The sequence below is a fragment of the Microtus ochrogaster genome, chromosome 4, assembly GCF_000317375.1.
Source record: "Microtus ochrogaster isolate Prairie Vole_2 chromosome 4, MicOch1.0, whole genome shotgun sequence".
Lineage (NCBI taxonomy): Eukaryota > Metazoa > Chordata > Mammalia > Rodentia > Cricetidae > Microtus > Microtus ochrogaster.
In genome coordinates this window covers 83,234,530-83,253,336 of record NC_022011.1, presented here as the reverse complement: position 1 = coordinate 83,253,336, position 18,807 = coordinate 83,234,530, and the positions used below count along the sequence as shown (strand labels likewise).

General features: G+C 42.0%; 1 protein-coding gene across 5 annotated transcripts in view; it reads left to right on the top strand.

Annotated features, from left to right (window-relative positions):
- Chn1 (chimerin 1) overlaps window positions 1-18,807 on the top strand; it is a 154,854-nt gene that overhangs the window by 124,412 nt on the left and 11,635 nt on the right. For all 5 annotated transcript variants that reach the window (XM_005346583.2, XM_013345934.1, XM_026777441.1 and 2 more), the window contains 3 exons: window positions 3,808-3,892; window positions 13,703-13,876; window positions 14,541-14,618. In XM_005346583.2, the coding sequence (XP_005346640.1) occupies window positions 3,808-3,892; window positions 13,703-13,876; window positions 14,541-14,618 (337 nt within the window). The remainder of the gene's footprint in view (window positions 1-3,807; window positions 3,893-13,702; window positions 13,877-14,540; window positions 14,619-18,807) is intronic.

Sequence of the window (18,807 nt, the reverse complement as noted above, 5' to 3'; positions counted from 1 at the left end):
CTATTCGATTCCATTGGTCGACTTCTCTGTTTTTATGCCAATACCAAGCTGTTTTCAATACTGTAGCTCTGTAGTAGAGTTTGAAGTCAGAGATGGTAATGCCTCCAGACGATCCTTTGTTGTATAAGATTGTTTTGGCTATCCTGGGTTTCTTGTTTTTCCATATAAAGTTGATTATTGTCTTCTCCAGATCTGTGAAGAATTTTGATGGGATTTTGATGGGGATTGCATTGAGGGACACTCAGCCTGATTTTCTTATGTGACCCAGGACCACTTGTGCCCAGGAGAAGCATCAAACATTAGCTAAGACAATGCCATATAGGCCAGTCTTAGGAGGCAATTTTCACTTAAGATCTCCTCTCCCTAGATATGTCTAGGTTTGGGTGGAATTGACAAACAAAACAAACAAAAACCTAACCAGGAAAATAGCTAAGAACCAGGAGTTAAGAAAGGGAGCAGGAGTAAGAAAGGAAGACAAAAGCAAAAACCTCAGGCACTTTAGATGAAAACTATGGAAATGACAGTGTTGCTTAGCTGTGTACTTATCGAGGTTGCAGTAGTGTTTATTCCTGAAGTACTGACCAGCTGCTGATCCCTGGTGGGCATCTTCTATATGAAGGGTAGACCATTCCAGGCAAAAGTACTCACTTTGGTCAGGTAGGCCTACACCAATAACAACAGAGCTGAAGAGACTGAGGTAGAAGGTTCAAGGCCAGCCTGAGCTCTACAAGAAGACCCTGACTTTAAAAGTAGGCAAACAGATGGGCTGGGGCTAGAGTTCAGGGGTAGACTGTTTGCCTAGCACGTTAGCATTTGTAAAACCCAAAGATCCCACTGTTGTGGCCCTGGGCTTTTCCTATCCACTTCGGGCCTTTCTTCTCTGCTCATTTCCTTCTTAGTTCCCTCCTAAGCGGTGCCACTGTCGACCATGCATTACATTTGATTAACTCCTTTTTAAAACATGATTAAAATACAACTATTGCTAGTAACAATGTTATCAGATGTCAGCGACTGTAGAACTGTATGCAGTAAAGACCACCTGTTTGCATTGTGCTCGGCTCTGCACAGATGAAGGGCTGTTTCTTCTGATTAACATGTGATTACACATTCTTTGGGGATACACTGTAATATTTCAACACAAGTGTAACCAGGATAATGGCATCAGCCTCCTCAAACATTTATTGTTTCCTTGAGTTCATAGCTTTCAAAAGTCTTTCTACTAACTATTTTAAATATACAGCTAATGAATATTAGCTATAATTGCCCTTTTGTGCTATAAAACTTTAAAGGCTGCTCTTAGTCAGGTAGCACCTGCCTATAATCCCAGCACTTGGAAAACGGAGATGGAAGGGTCAGGAGTTCAAGGTCAGCCTTGGCAGCATTCATCGTCAGGCTGTGCTACTGAGACCAAGGTGTGGGGGCTCTCTTCCTGTTCCTCCTATCCAGTTAACTCCAGTCAAAGCTAACTGTCTACCTGATCCTATCTTCATTTAGCCCTAAGGAATCTGTCCTGTTAGTGACTCCTCTCTCCCTGCCACTCTCTCCCTTCCAAACGGACTTAAGCTGGCTGCTGATGCTTCTAAGGCAGTTTGCTGGGGTATGCAAGCTACTTAACAACTTTTACAACAAAATAACCACAAATGGTTCACAATGCCTTTATAAAAGGTCTGTACCAGCCTGAAGTATATGAGTAATAATTCTGTAACATCTGCTTTCTGATATGCACATGCAATTCTTTGATTAGAGAACATGGGGCCTGCACAGTTAACTCTTACTTCAGCATGTGTCATATGAACAGAGGCCCTGTGTCTTTAAAATGCCATATACACCACTGCCCTCACAAGGGAAGAAAGGACTGTGCTAACGTTGGTAGTTCGTGCTCTTGTGTTTAAGTAATAAACATAACACCTCTACGACTTGTTCCCCATTGTAACTCAAGATGCTTCAATACAAGGTAAGTCGTGTGCAAAGTAATTCTTGGGATTTCCTCCATATTCTCATTGCATTTTTACACATCTACATCACTCATCTGAGTGATACATACTTAACATGAGACTCAGCAACCTGTGGTCGAATTTGTATCTCAGAGACTTTCTCCAAAGTAATTTTAGGATCGTCCATACCTTTTTGTATGAGCCCGTGCCTGTGGTCTACTTCACATTCACGTCAGAGTGAAGTGTGGCTCATCCAGTTTTACTCATTCTGGGGAACACAGACAAGCATAGGGGCATTGAAGAGAATCTGCTGATCTTGGGCCCTGTTCCGGGACTTCCATGAAATGCTTTCAATTTATAGGCTCTGAACATCATTAGCAGTTCAGAGGCAAGTGTGTATTGTATTCTGACCCTTTACTGAAAGATATAAAAGGATTTATGGCCTACTTTTCAAAATTACATGAAACCTGGTTCTCAGGCTTGCTTGCTGTAATCATAAACACATACCTATTTGGAATGAACTTTGGGTATCCTCTGTAGTCTCGTAGGGATATCTGTGCCAGTTCTGTATTTGGACCAGAATTCTGATATCCATATTTTACTGACTGTACTAGAGACATTTTATTTCATGTTTCAGCATCTTTGAAATTGAGCATTATAATTAGTGATGTGTCATTATTCAATCAGAATTGTTTTTCTGAATGAAATGTTATACTTGTGATATCTTAGGCTTGAAGAAACCATTCATTTCTGTAATATATGTAAATATGTATACATATCCCAGAGTTATTGCTTTGTTTCTGAGACCCAGTCAGTAGGTTAATGTCACAGTTATGGAAAGTGACATTTTTAGCTGCGGTTTACAGAACTGAGCTGGCAGATCTGCACATGGAGATCATCACACTTGGTGATTTTTCTCCATGGTTTTGTTTCCTGCAGGAGGAAATGACCTTAATTAAATCTAACTGGCTACAAATCAGCTGACTTCCTGTATCCTTTCTTTTTTTGTTGTTGTTTTCCTAGTGCACTTTTAACCAGAATTTGCCCAAAATTGGTAATACTGTTTCTTCCCCTACCCCTCTTCCTCCTCCTTCCCTCCCTCTCCACATCTCTCTGTCTGTCTCTCTCTCTCTGACATGGTTTCACTGTAGTTCTTGATGACCTGGAATCTCTGCCTCCCTAGTATGGGATTAAGAAGCATGGGCCACCACGTAAGGCAGGATTTCTTAATTCTGTTATTTAATTGAAGGTTCAGATTCATGGCATCTCTGTTCTGGTGATATTTTTCACCACCTTTCGTAAGCATGAAAGTCTGTGGGAGCCAACACAATGTCACAGGCCTGGAATGCCAGCCTTTGGTTTCTCATTCACTGTAGTTTTTATAGGTACTAACATGCATTTGTTATTAACACAGTAAGTATAACATGTTTTGAAGAATTGGCCCTGTTTGATGATTCAGTTTCAACTAGGGTCGCTTCAATATACGTAACCCATTTTGCCCAGGAAACTGGACTGACAAAATCTTTACAGACTCAAGACATTGCCAACCCTGCTTCTTAGCCTTGGAGTCTTCACACTCAGACTTGCATGTCAGTGTCAAAAGGCTCCCTGTGCCTGAGGGGACGGCTCATTGGAAAATTCCATGGTAGAAATTGTTTCCAGAAGGAAATTGCAGTCTATCGATTTGATGTGTTATCCCTTCTAAAAGAAGAAATGAAGTTCTGAAAACACATGTCACTTGTCAGTTCCACTCGATGGGTTTTCTAAATGTGCATGCTGCATCCTCAGTTCAGCTAGCTTGTGTAAGCCTCCTTTGATGCGCAACAGCCTCCTCATGTCTCCTTTTTCTCCACTTTGCCCATTCTTTTTCCAGGTCCATACGTTCCGAGGGCCACACTGGTGTGAATACTGTGCCAACTTCATGTGGGGCCTCATTGCTCAGGGAGTGAAATGTTCAGGTAAGAGCCCCTGCTCCTCCCCATTGTGCCAGCAGCCACTCGAAGACTGGGCTTGTGTTGGCCATAATCTTCTCACACTTGGTGGGCAGAGCAGTAGGGATATGTGTAATTCCCTGAAAAGGAAGAGGCCAGCTTGTTTCAGACAGAAGCAGAAGCACTTCGATTATATTCATGCCCTTGGTGTTGTACTGACTGCATCTATAGTGGTTTTAGTTTTTTTAAGCAGTGAGCAGGACATAAAATTGTCGCCTTGGAAACTGAATTTTAAAGCTGACTTGGTAAGCTGAATTGTCCTAACTACATTTTTTAAATCAAAGTCAAAGCTGTAAAAAGTCTACAGATTTATCCTCAAAGATGATTACCAAGTTCTGAAGAAGTTCTTGATCTTTTATGTTTTCTCTATGATACATGAAGATGCTCAATGTAACAGATCCTTTTTGTGAAAAATGATGATGGTATTTTCGGTCTACATTTAGACACTTTTGCCCATAAAGAAAAACTCAATGTGGTAGGCTTGAGAGATGGCTCATTGGTTAAGAGCACTTGTTGCTCTTGCAGAGGACCTGGGTTCACTTCCCAGAACCCATATGGTGACTCAAAACCATCTGTAGCTCCAGTTCCAGGGGATCTGATGCCACCTTCTTAACTCTGTGGGTACCAGGCACACATGTGGTGCACAGACATATATGTAAGCAGAATATTATGTAGTATTTTCTCTAAATATTAAATATGTTATACTTGATCATTAGAGTTCTACTATTTAATTTTTGAACTAAAATATCTTCTTACATGTCTTTTAGCATAAAGCTTTATGCAGATGTATGCTAAGAGGGCCGGGGATGTGACTGTTGGTAGGAACTTGCTTAACATGCTCAAGGACTGTTTCAGTCCCTACATCCTCAAAATCCTAGGCCCGGTGCCATACACATGTAATCCTAGCACACTGGAGGTGACAGCAGGAAGATCAGAAGTTCAAAATTGTATGTAGCAAAGTTGTGAGTTCAAGGCCAGCCTGAGATACATAAGACCCTGGCTTTTTTTCCTGAAGTATATTAAGAGTAAATTATTTCAAAATGATAACTACCCTAATTTCTCTTTTCTGATTTAAGATCGAGTATTTTAGTTGTGCATTAAATGCAGACATGTTTATGTGTGTTGCTAGGTTGCATTTTCTTTGAGTACAAAGCACAATATGTATTGCATGTGAGTAGTCTCTGATCATCACTGAGGAATTCTCAGTTTCCAGACATGTGTCACGGGCCAGTCCTATTCAGGATGCTCCCTGACATGGGGAGAAGGATAACATGTCACAGTGGCACTTAAGTGTGCAGAATGATCTGTCCAGGAGTGCCTTAGCTCTGATTCAGGTGTCAGAGTCCACAAGGAAGCCTCCTTGGAAGACTGTGGTACTGTCTCTGAACTAAAGGGCAGCAGCAGGGCTGGAAAGTGTTGGTCACTGTGGTAGGAAGACCATCTAGACCAGTGGTTCTCAACCTTCCTAATGCTGTGACCCTTTAATATGGTTCCTCATGTTGTGGTGAACCTAAACTATAAAATTATTTTTGTTGCTGCTTTATAACTGCAATTTTGCTACTGTTATGAATTGTAATGCGAATATCTGATGTGCAACCCATACGAAAGAGTAAGTTGACCCACAGGTTGAGAACTACTGATTTACATGGTTGTTGAAAGGCAGATAACATACCCCTTCCACAGCAGGTCTCCTGCTCAAGGAGTGAGGGTCTCAGTCAGCCTCATTTGTCTTTTGTGAGACATCCTTGACCAGCTGACACTGAGATAGTTTCTTAGCACTTGACAGTCACTTACGTAAGGTTTTCTATGAATTAATGGTGTGTACCATTTACCTTTGGAAAGAGAGAAGACCATGTACATGAGAATCCTGTCAGACAGCAGCAGAAACAGCCCCACTGTGTCTAAAGTATATGCAGTAATATGCTACAGTCCCAAGTCATATTTGGAAGAAATGCCTTGGAACAGCTGTTTTAGTGATAACATAAACAAGGAAAAATAAAATGATTTAACTCTGCCCTCCAGCACCACGTGTATAGCCTCTATCTCTTCCCATGAGTAAAGGGCAGAAGCTAAAAGAAAAGTCTGGAGAGTTTTCATCTGTGCTTTAAAATGTTACCTGTGGAGCACATACCAGCCTTTGTTTGAATACGGAGGAGGGCTGGGGTGTGACTCAGCGGTGTTTGTCTCACATGATGCATTCCCCAGCGCACATTCTTTGAAAACGGAGTATGGTATGCAGACTTGTACTTCCAACACTCAGGAGGGACAGGCTAGATCAGGATTTCGGGATCGTTCTCAGCTACACAGGAAGTTCAAGGCAAGCCTAGACGACACGAGACTCTGCCTTAAAAACAAAGCAACAGAAACCCCACAAATCCACCATAATGATCTTGAGAAAATAAAAATAATTCCTTTTAAATAAACAGAATCTACTTTGGTAGATGTAGCTTCCCAGCACTCTGGAGATAGAGACCTGAATTTAAAACTGGTCTGGTCCTTCCTCCATCTTGACTATCCCTTTTCCTCAAATTCTCCTCCCTCCTCCTCTTCTCCTCTCCTCTTCCCCTTCTCCCCCCCCACCCCCAGGCTCCCAATTTTGTCAGGCAGTCCTGTCTATTTCCCCTTTCTAGGTGGATCTGTATATGTTTCTCTTAGGGTTCACCTTGTTACTTATTTCTCTAGGGTCATGAACTATAGAGACTCATTATTCTTTGCTTTACAGCTAGTATCCACTTATGAGTGAGTACATACCAAGTTCATCTTTTTGGGTCTGGTTTTACTCACTCAAGATGGTGTTTCTAGTTCTGTCCATTTGCATGCCAATTTCAAGATGTCATTGCTTTTTACCACTGAGCTGTACTCCATTGTGTAAATGTACCACATTTTCTTTATCCATTCTTCGGTTGAGGGACATCTAGGTTGTTTCCAGGTTCTGTCTATTACAAATAATGCTGCTATGATCATAGTTGAACAAATGTTCTTGTAGAATGATTGAGAAACCTTTGGGCATTACGCCCAAGAGTGGTATTGCTGGGTCCAGAGGTAGGTTGATTCCCAGTTTTCTGAGAAACTGCTACACTGATTTCCAGAGCGACTGTACAAGTTTCATTCCCACCAGCGATGGAGGAGTGTTCCCCTTATTCCCCATGCTCTCCAGCTTAAGCTATCATTGTGGTTTTTTATCTTAGCCTGTTCTGACTGGTGTAAGATGGTATCTCAGAGTCGTTTTGATTTGCATTTCCCTTATGGCTAGAGAACATTTCCTTAAGATGAGAGCAAGGGAAGAGATATTTTGATTGAGAGAGCCATTATGGGGCTATCAAGAAGTTTAGCACTAGAGGAATTCCCAGGAATTCCACAAGGATGACCCCAGCTAAGACCCTGAGCATCAGAGGAGAGGGTGCCCGAACTGACCTTGCCCTGTTGTCAGATTGATGAATATCTTAAATGTCACCATAGAACCTTCATCCAGCAACTGATGGAAACAGAGGCAGAGACCCGCAGTGGAGCACTGGGCTGAGCTCCCAAAGTCCAGTTGAAGAGTGGGAGGAGTGAGAATATGAGCAAAGAGGTCAAGACCATGATGGGGACACCCACTGAAACAGTTTACTTAAGCTAATGGAAGCTCACCAACTCCAACCAGAGAAGAAGGAACCAGCATAGGACCAAACTAGTCCCTCTGAATGTGGGTGACAGTTGTATAGCTGGTTCAGACTGCAGGGCCACTGGCAGTGGCACCAAGATTTATCCTTACTGCTTGTGCTTGCTTTTTGGAAACCTATTCTCTTTGGATGCATATATCTTGTTCATCCTAGATATAGTAGGGAGGGCCCAAAGCAATGTGCCTTACTCTCTCTGAGGAGTGGATGGGAGTAGGCTGAGGGGTAAAGTGGAGGGAATGGGAGGAGAGGAGGGAATAGAAACTAGGATTGGTGTGTAAAATGAAAAAAAGATAGTTTGTTTTCTTTTAAAAAAAAAAAAAAAACTAGCCTGGTCTACATAGTGAGTTCCAGGTCAGCCAGAGCTACACAGTGACAGTCTTCTAAAAGGAAAAAAAAAGAGTTTAGACTCACATTAGTTCTGTTTTGATAACCAATTAACATTTGTATTGACAGTGAGGATTTTATATCTAAATGACTCTAGGACTCTCTGGCCGAAGCCAGAATTTGAAGAGTGAAGGCTGTAGAGAGCACATAGTCCCGGTAGTAGGCGGGGCAATAGTCCCTTTCCCAAGGGGAACTGTGTGGATGTGATGTACAGCACGTTAGAGATTCTGTAGCAAGGCCTGCCAGCAAATAAATCATACACACACACACACACACACACACACACACACACACACACACACATTCAAAGGATGCTCATTCAAATGATTCATTTTCCCACACTTTTTAAAATCATGAAATGTAAACTTCTAGGTTCTGTTATTATGTAATCACTGAATTTTATCAGACATTCCTCTTCCAGGAAATGTTATTCCCAAAAATAATTTATTCTATCAGAATTCCTAAATTGTATTTATTTTAGCCTTGCCAGAATATTCCAAGAGAAAAAGAAAGATAATACTTGTCTTAAAACAGACATTTTAGCTGAGTTTAAATTGTGAAGATTCCTTAATATTTTCATCACTGTTATTGTCATTTCTACCCTCAAACAAGAAATAGCAGTTTCTTTCCTAATAATAGAAGTTATTTTAAATATGCAGATATTGAGCTTTTAGTTTGAAGAACTTTATTTTTATTAGCACCTCAATTGGCTACATATAGCACTAGTGGTTTCCCTTAATAGTCGGTGAGAACTTGAGGAATCCCTTTAAAAATTTTCATGTAGCCGCTTTTCTTTATTCAAAGGCATAAAGCATTTCTCTTAATTTGCTTATGAAAATGATATGTGATGTCTATTAGATGCTCACTGTGAGATACTCAATCTTAGTAGGCAAAGGGACTGAAGAGATGACTCAGCAGTTAAGAACACATAGAGAACCTGAGTTCAGCTCCTAGCACTTAGGTCAGGCAGGCCTCACAACTACCTGGAACTCCAGTTCCAGGGGCATCTAGCACCTCTGGCCTCTGTAAGCACCTGCAGAAACATGTACATACCCATACACAGACACACATATACACAATTAAAAATAACGAGAATCTTTCATAGTGGAGAATACCAGAGAGGTACATTTAACAATAAAATTTATTGGCTGCAGATGTAGTTCAATGGTAGGCATTTGCCCAGCCTACATGGAGCTCTGGTTCAATCATCAGTGCTACAGAAAGAAGAAAAAGATGTTTCTTCATATCCTTCCCCATGTATAACCTCAAAATGGAAACCCAGGCTTAAACCCTGATGCATCCACATATCAAAACATGTATATGGTGCCAACAGGGTCACATTTATCCTTTGAAAGTTTGCAGTCATCTTTTGGGTTTTTGAGACTGGGTTTCTCTGTGTAACAACCCTGGCTGTCCTGGAACTCGCTCTGTAGACCAGGCTGGCCTTGAACTCCCGGAGATCCGCCTGTCTCTACCTCTCAAGTGCTGGGATTAAAAGCGTGCGCCACCACCACCCAGCTGCAGTCATCCATTTTAAATAGACAGCTACTAGATATAATTGTGATTCACTCAAAACCACATCAAATAATGATGAAGCTCAGATTTAGAACTTAAAGACAATGAAATGTTTGCTAAACAAGTATTCTTTATCCCACTTGAACAATATAAAAGTATGGGATTAACTTCAAAGACTAAATTTCTAACAGGATTGGAGATGAAGTTCTTTGGAAGACCGTGGTAAGGAAACAGCATTAAAATAGAGCATCAGGGCTGGAGAGATGGCTCATTGGCTAAGAACATTGGCTGCTCATCTAGAGGCCCTTTTCCCGTGCTCCACATGGTGACTTACAACTATCTATAACTCCAGTCCCAGAGACTCTGACCTGCCCCTGCAGGCAGAACACCATACACAAAAATTACAGCATCTTTCTATATTCCCCAAACATGCTCTGAAAACACTGAGAATATTTCAGTGCACGGCAGCACACCACATTTCAGTCTGCCATTAAGGATTAGCACGCAGGAGGCAGAGGCAGGTGGATCTCTGTGAGTTCAAGACCAGCCTGGTCTACAGAGTGAGTTCCAGGACAGCCAGGGCTACACAGACAACACAGACTGTCTTGAAAGAACAGAACAAAAGCAAACAAAAAAAAGGCTTTATTTTGTTTTCGTATTTAAGTCATATGCAGTTCTGTTCCTCCAGATGTTACACACAAATGAGAGATAGGTCCGTAGATGTCATTTGTTATATCTCTTGGTTTTGTAGGTTAGTTCTATGTTATTAAACTGTGTTTCATCCTCCAGTTTCTCAAGATAAGAAATATACAACATTGCTGGGTGATGGTGGCACACACCTTTAATTCCCAGCACTCGGGAGGCAGAAGCAGGTAGATCTCTAATTTGAGAACAGCTTGGTCTAGAGAGCAAGTTCTAGGACAGCCAGGGCTACACAGAGAAACCCTGTCTTGGAAATAAAATAAGAAGAAGAGAAGAAATATACTGTGACCAAGACAGGAAAAGAGCAACAAAGAATCCACATTGCACTTTAATCTGCATTTTCTTCACACACATGTTGGACTTCTGACCTCAGGCTGTCTGGCTTTGTATGCACTGACTTCTCTATGTACATGCATGTTGCACTTCTAGAAAGCACAGAGACCCATGCTTTGAAGTGAATGACCAGCGTCATTCATTTACATTCTAATGGTAGGTTAAAGGGTAACAGAACTATGTTAACGTACATTTTGGAAGATAGTTATTCATTGTTTTATGAATATCCATATTTAAATAATTAAGAAACAAGAATATAATATCTAGGTTTTATCACTGCTTTGTAAAGTCCTACAAGATCAAGCACAGATAGTTGCAAGACTGGTACAGGTGAAATACCGCAACACTTTTACACTCAAGAATATATCCTGGTGCTGTGATACACAGTACTGAACAAAAGACTGAACGTAGGTAATTCATCGTCAGCGCTTACAGAAGTACTGGTGTGTGCAGTGTGTTGTGGGCAGGAAGGAGGGGTGAGGAGATCAGCAGAGCACAGGCTGGCCACTGTGCAGTCCAGTCACAGCGCAGCTCTTCTAGCCGAGTAGCAGGAACACACCGGGGCCTCATTTTCTCCATCTGTGAGGATGGCTTGTCCTAGCTGCTCTTCACAAGCCCCTCTGTGACCTGGGTTGCGCATGAAGTGCAAGACACAGCCAAACTACTACTAAATGATGAAAATTGGCCAAATTTCAGACTTTTAATACACTTTAAAAGAGTTTTCCAGCAGGCTATATGCATTTTACTTTATTTCTTCAATAATTGTAATACGTACAACCACATAAAAAAATTAAGTTATGACAAGATATTTGTATTAACCATGAGAAAACTTGGAGATCTGGACTAAAGAAAGTTTCTAGAATTGGCTCAGCAGTTTAGTGACTTCTTGCTCTTCCAGGAGTTCAGGTTCCAGCACCACAGCACCCACACAGGGCAGCTCTTAATAGCCTGTAACTCCGTAGACCAGATACAAGGTATCCAGTGCTGCCTTCTAGCCTCTGCCTGCACACATGTGGTCCACAGAGAGGGAGAGAGGTGTTTTATAGACCAGGTAAACATTTTAATTTTATCTTCAAAGGTGAGCCAGGCCTGGCATTGTAAGTTTAAAGTAGAACTTGCTGAAATGGAAGATTTAAGTGGGTACTGACTCACAACATTTACAGGAGCCAAGATACAGTCCAGAATTACTTATCCTACCATGAACCAGGAAAGCTTAAACTCAAAACTTGAAATGTTGGGATTATAAGACAAGAAGCAGGAGCTGTCGTAAACTGCTCCAACAAAACATTCTGAAAAGCGTAAAGATGGCCAGGTGTTGGTGGCACATGCCTTTAATCCCAGCACTCAAAAGGCAGAAGCAGGCAGATCTCTATGCGTTTGAGGCCGGCCTGGTCTACAAGAGCTAGTTCCAGGACAGGCTCCAAAGCAACACAGAGAAACCCTGTCTCGAAAAATTAAAACAAACAAAAAAAACATAAAATGGCATTTACTTTAGTTGAATTATTTATTCAGTATATTTTATCACTTGAGTCTAATTTAGCAGAACACTTTTGTTCGTCATCCATTATAAAACTTCATTATACTCTTGTTATTGAAAAGGGATCTCAAATATTAACCAGGAAGTTCTTGGGTTCTGCTGCCCAAGATGTTAGAGCCCTGTAAAGCCAGAGGAGTAATTTCAATAGAGACGATCGATATGGAGACTTGAGGGCTCCAGAGTCACCATCGGGTGGAGTTCCAGCCCCACTATGTATGTAGCTTGGACAAATTTCTTAACTTGCCTTGTTTCAGATATAAATAGGAAATGAGAAAAAAACAGTAGCTATTTGATAGACTTTTGTGGTTTTAAAGGAAATAGTAAAGACAAGGCACTTTTAATGGTAGTGGGTAATAATACTAAGTTTTCCATAAATGTTAGCTACTGTTCATAGTAAAAAGAATGGTAATGGCTATTTTAGACTACCCAAGAAATTATATGTACTCTTACCTATAAAAAAAGGTTTGTGGCTGAGTGGTGGTGGCGCTTGCCTTTAATCCCAGCACTTGGGAGGCAGAGGCAGGTGGATCTCAGTGAGTTCAAGGTCAACCTGGTCTTAAGAGTGAGTTCAAGGACAGCCAAGGCTATACAGAGAAACCCTGCTTTGAAAAACAAAACAAAAATAGGGGGTTGTGAATAGATATAAATGGGAACTGATTTATTTTAAGCAAACCTTGTATACACTTATTTTGGGTGTCTAATTCTACTTTATATCAAGTGATTTGAAATTTGATTATAACTTACAGTAGGTGTAAATTTTCTTGAGATATCTGACTGATTCATCTTGTGCTACTATATCAAAGAACTTCCCACTAGATAGTTTACAGAGAATAAGTGTTAGATACCAGAGTTCTGAGGTAGAAAGGTCACGGTACCAGCATTTGTTAGGAGCTCCTGGCTGTATTCTCCATGAGAGAAGAGAGAGAACTCTCCCACAGGCCTCTTCACAGCAACACTGACTTATATGTGAAAAGGGCCCAGCACCTCCCAAAACGCCACACCTTTCTACAAGTCATAGAATTATGACGAAAGCAAACACACTCAGATCTTAGCCTTGCTGATTTGACATTCTATTGTGTATAATTATGGAACACTTACTGGTTTGGGTGTGGGGAATCAGTCTTGATTTTATTTTTGCTTCTTCTGGGGCCATTCAGGAAGCTAAAAAATGAAGTTATTTAATTCTTATTAACAAGAATTCTTATTAGCAAGAATCCTGGCCTCTTTGGGTATGATGACGCATGCCTTCAGTCCTGGAATTCAGGAGGCAGAGACAGGCAGATATTCGGAGGCCAGCCTGGTCTATATAGAGAGTTCCAGGTCAGCCTGGTCTGTATAGAGAGTTCCAGGTCAGCCTGGTCTATATAGAGAGTTCCAGGTCAGCCAGGTCTATATAGAGAGTTCCAGGCCAGCCTGGTCTGTATAGAGAGTTCCAGGTCAGCCAGGGCTTTATTGTGAGACTCTTTCTCAAAAAGAAAGAAAATCCTGACCTCTGGGTTCTAATCAAACTTTTCTGAGGAGGGGGCCTGCTGTACATCTCCTGGGAGGAGATGAAGTTCACACCAAGTGTCTTCTGCTCAGAGAAACACTCCAGAAAGCCCAGACTGAAAATAATCATAACTTTTTCCTTTATTCCTTTTACAGATTGTGGGTTGAATGTTCACAAGCAGTGCTCCAAGATGGTCCCCAACGACTGTAAGCCAGACCTGAAGCACGTGAAGAAGGTGTACAGCTGCGACCTGACCACACTTGTCAAAGCGCACACCACCAAGCGGCCCATGGTGGTGGACATGTGCATCAGGGAGATCGAATCCAGAGGTGAGGCATTTCTGGTGCAGCGGCTGTAGCCTTCACTCCACCCCTCTGGTGCCAGTTGTGGAACTGCTGCTGTCTCCAGTGATGGGGGAGTAGGGCATAAGAAGACGCGTGTCTGCAGTGTGCACATAAGCAGACAGCTTGGCTTCATGGAGCATTTTACCAGCTATGGAAAGTAACATTTAGGGTACATTAATGGGTGATGCCTGCAGTCTGCAGAGATCTCTGTGCAGAGATGGAAACAAAGGCAGAAATGCCCTATTAAAACACCAGAAAAGACCAGAGACTCGGCTGCACCCTAATTATTCTTACTCACTTGGGAGAACTGGCACTGGCCTGCTGGTGCAGGCTCTTGGTCTTTTGTTATATAAAAGACTTCACGATAGAACTGGGTGATGGATGATTTCCCTTAAGATTTAATGTTACCTGATCTAATTAGGCGACGTGATGGCCAAATTAGAAATACCCAGGTGACATTAGGTCAGAAGTAAAAACTGAGTGAAACAGATTCGTTTTAGGAGAAAAGTGGGAAAAGTCTTCTAATCGTGTGTTTTGTAATTTTTTTCTAATACATAACTTGTCGAGCTTAAAGTATGGAGAGAAGTTAAATGTGAAGGAAAGGCGCAAATCTGCAGAATGGCTTCCATGATTACTGCTTTGTTTTCAGGTCTTAGTTCTGAAGGGCTGTACCGAGTATCGGGATTCAGTGACCTAATTGAAGATGTCAAGATGGCTTTCGACAGAGGTATGCTCTGAGCATAGACGTTAACTTCGGATGCTCACACTCAGGCTACTCCTAAATTAATTTTCTAAGTGACTGGTGATTATCATATTCTACAAACAATTTTGATAAGCACACCTTTGATCCCGAGACTTGAGAGGTAGAAGCAGGTATTCAAAGCCGTGATTAGTACACGTGAATTTGAGCCTAGCCTGTCTCAAACTAACCCTACAAAACCAAAATTCAACTTAGAGTTTCTTGTCTTTGCATCAGCCACCTTAGAGGATCAGATTTCGTGGTGAGAAAGAAACATGAAGCTGTATCATCAGCACTTGAATATATAATACTGGTCGAAATTTATCACAAACATGAGATCAATTAAATTCACCAAGAGCACAGACAAGGTGGGAGAGGATGTAGCATCTCAGCCGCCCCAGCCTGAGCTCGCCCACGCAGCCCTCCAAGCTGCAGTTCCCAGCCCCTGTATGACCCACTCACACACAGGAGCCAGGAAGCTGAGGGGAGCTGACACTTTGGCCTAAATCCTGCTCACTGTGGGAAGCTCTGTGGATTGTTTGTTTTGTGATATCTCATGCAGAGAGGTGAGAGAAGATCTTGCTTGTAGCCATGAATGGCCTCAAATGTGAGGTCCTCCTGCCTCTGCTTCCCCAGTATGGGATTACAGGTGTGTGTCACCATGCCCAGATTAATTGGACTTTGAAAATTTAAGTTTTGATTTGTGCTGGGTGTGGTGGTGTACATCTTTATTCCCAGCGTTGGGGAGGCAGAGGCAGGTGGACTTCTGAGTTCAAGGCCAATCTGGTCTACAGAGTGGGATCCAGGACAGAGAAACTGTTAGTAGGGGGTGGGGGTTGGGAAGTATTAATTTTGTTTTGTTGCATGACTATCTGCTTTGTGTTTACTTTGTGTACTAGAATAATGTAGCACCAAAGAAAAGCTGTTTTCTTAAATACAGAGTTGTGGGTTTGTTTTGGTTTTTTGTTTGTTTTCTGAGACAGGGTTTTTCTAGGACAGCCTGGCTGTCCTAAACCCACTCTGCAGACCAGGCTGATCTTGAACTCAGAGATCTACCTGCCTCTGCTTCCCAGATTAAAAGTCTGTGCCACCACTGCCTGGCTAAGTCAGTTATCTTTTTAAATGCCTCTTTGCCTGACTGTGTGTGTGCACGCTCACTCGTGTATGTGTTAGGGCAAGGAGAAGGGCACTGTGGATTGAACCTAGGGGTCTCATGCTAGGCCAGTGCTCTCCCGATAAGGCCCACACCAGCCTGAAAATGAATACATTTCTAGTTCTGGCACATCTGCTCTTGGCAGTCTCCTCATAAGCCACTAAAGCAGAAGACAAAAATAATGAAATATTACCAACTTGCAAACAAGAATGTAGGTCAACTTAAGTGTTTTATGCAAACAAATGACATGTTGCACACACACACACGTACACATGAAGGAATTCATGCAGAAGGAATAAGAGGCATTTCCTTTACCTGAAAGGCAGTAACTTTGCATGTCCACTCCTAGCCTGCCAGTCACGATTTTCAAAAATACATAAATACTGGCAAAGAAACAAAAGCACATCAACCCCAGAAATCAATTTAGTGATGGATTTTTCTTTCATTAAACATCGAGACACCCTTTTTTGTAACATGGCTAACAGCTTTTAAAATCCCCTATGGTTTCTTTGGCTCCACATGGTCAGGTCTTTGGGGCCTACTCGGAACTTCCTCCAGGACTCATCCTGCACTTGTTTGTAGGAAATCTATAAAGAGTTTTAACACAGGTGTGGAAGAACCAGATTTAAACCACTTCGGCACATAAATGCTACCCAGATCTCTGAATGCTCAAAGCAGGTATCAAATAAATACCCAAGTATGGAAAATGAAGTAATCAACAGTCATCAGTGGGAAGCTTAGCTTTCAAATAATGAAAGTGAAGGAGGAGGACGATAGGGCCCACGGAATGCTGGTATGGCACGGTGAAGGCAAGTTTGGGGAAGTCTTGCCTCACCTAGGAGCCGATCAGCAGCTGGAGCACTGCCTACAGCAGTGTCAGCAGGTTCCATTACAACTTCGCTCCATGCTGTCCTCAGGTGGATTACAAGTAGTAGGTGGTGGGGGCACGAGAGGCCATGGTGGAGCCTCAGCCCAAGATGTTGGGCTGTGGACAGTGAGCCAAGGACTGGAAAGGAAAGAAAGACTCAGAGAACAAAGCTGTCTCAGACTGTGCCAGTGAGTTCTCGTTTTGCTAATAAAGGCAGGACCTGAGTTTCCCATTCTAGGTTGTCTATATTAATTTTAACAGAAAGCAACTTAAAATGGGACAAATGGAAGACAGTTGTGTGTGTGTTCTTATTAAAATTCAGGCTTAGAACACATTGGTGGTGGCATGTGACTTTAATCCCAGCACTCAGGAGGCAGAGGCAAGATATCTTAAGTTCAAGGGCAGCCTGATCTACGTAGAAAATTCTAGGACAGCCAGGGCTACCCAGAGACCCTGTCTTGAAAAACAAAACAAAATTCAGGTTTAGAGCTGGGCATAGCAGCTCACATCTTTAATCCCAGCACTCAGAAGGCAGAGGCAGGTAGATCTTTGGGAAATCCAGGCCATCCTGGTCATCTAGCAGGTTCTAGGATAGATAGGGCTAATATAGAGCGACCCTGTCTCAAAAAACCAAAAGTAAATAAATTCAGGTTTGTTTGTTTGTTTTAAGGAAATGACTTGGTGGCTAAAGGCACTTGCCACCTGCTCTCCTAGGTTTTGGCAGTGTACACAAGCTAGAGTGATCAGGTAAAAGGAACCTCAGCGGAGAAATTGCCTCCATCCGATTGCCTGTATCGCAATCTACAGTGCCTTTCCTGACTAACTACTCTAGGTGGGTCCCACCCAGGATGGGGAATGCTGTACATGGGCTGCTGATTCTGAACTGTATAAGAAAACAAGCCAACAAGCATCATTTTTTTCCATGGTCTCTGCCTCCAGGTTCCTGCCCTGAGTTCCTTTCTGTCTTCCTTCCCCTAGTGATAGACGGTAATCTGAAGGCCAATAAACTGTTTCCTCCCTGAGCTGCTTTTGGTCATTGTGTTTCATCATAGCAGTAGGAACCCTAATGAGACAGTTTCTGAAAACCCGAGTTAAGGAGAAAACCAGCTCCGACAGGCTGTCCTCTGACTTCCACATGCATTACATGACACATGCATGACATACACATGAAATAAATCGAGCCTTTTGAGTTCATGTTTTAATACAGCAGATATAATTGGTAGTTTTTAAAAAGGAAAAGGTACTAGCATAGTATAGCATATGGTATTAAACTGAGCTAGGTGAAAAGCGTCCATATTACATTACTGTGCAGACTGATAGCAGGGCAGCATATCACCCTTTGCAAGGGCCAGGGCCAGGGTTGGTGCTAACAGGTGTGGGGACGGCAGGGGACACAAGAAAGTTCTAAAATCAGAATATGGTAGTAATCATACACCTTGTTAAGTACATAGAAAACATTGAATTGTATAATTTAAATGATTAATTATGTTTTATGAAAATTCTATCAGTAAAACTTGTTTCTAAGCTGGGTAGTGGTGGTGCTTGCCTTTAATTCCAGTTCTCAGGAGACAGAGACAGGTAGATCTGTGGGAGTTCGAGGCCAGAGCAGGTTCCAGGACAGCCAGAGGTACACAGAAAAACCATGTCTTGAAAAAAAAAATCTTGCTTTTCAAACTAAAAAATTTTAAATCAGGTTTTAAAAGAACTACCTTAATAATGATGTCTATTGTACTCGAGTATTAATCTTTTAGGCTCCTAGCTTTTGAAATTTTATTTCTGCTGATATAGTAATTCAAAAAATTACTTTAAGGTACTGACATATGCCGGACACTGAGTTCTTTAATTTAGTAGTTATCCTGTGTTCTCGGTCCTTGCATCTGTGTAGGACTCATAGCACACACCAGTTAGAAACTTAATTTTGATAAGTTCCATAAAGGAAAATATTAGTAAGTGGGAAACTTAACCATAGTCTAGTAGAGCAGATGACACCAGTGTCAGGAAAAGCTTCCCAAGGAAGAAATACGCACACTGGTACTGTCTGAAGACGAACATAAAACAACCTCACAGGGAGAGCAGAAAAACCCTGATAGCAGGCGCTGCAGCCTAGAGAACAGTGACAGCGCTGACAGTGGGCACTGCAGCCTAGAGAACAGTGA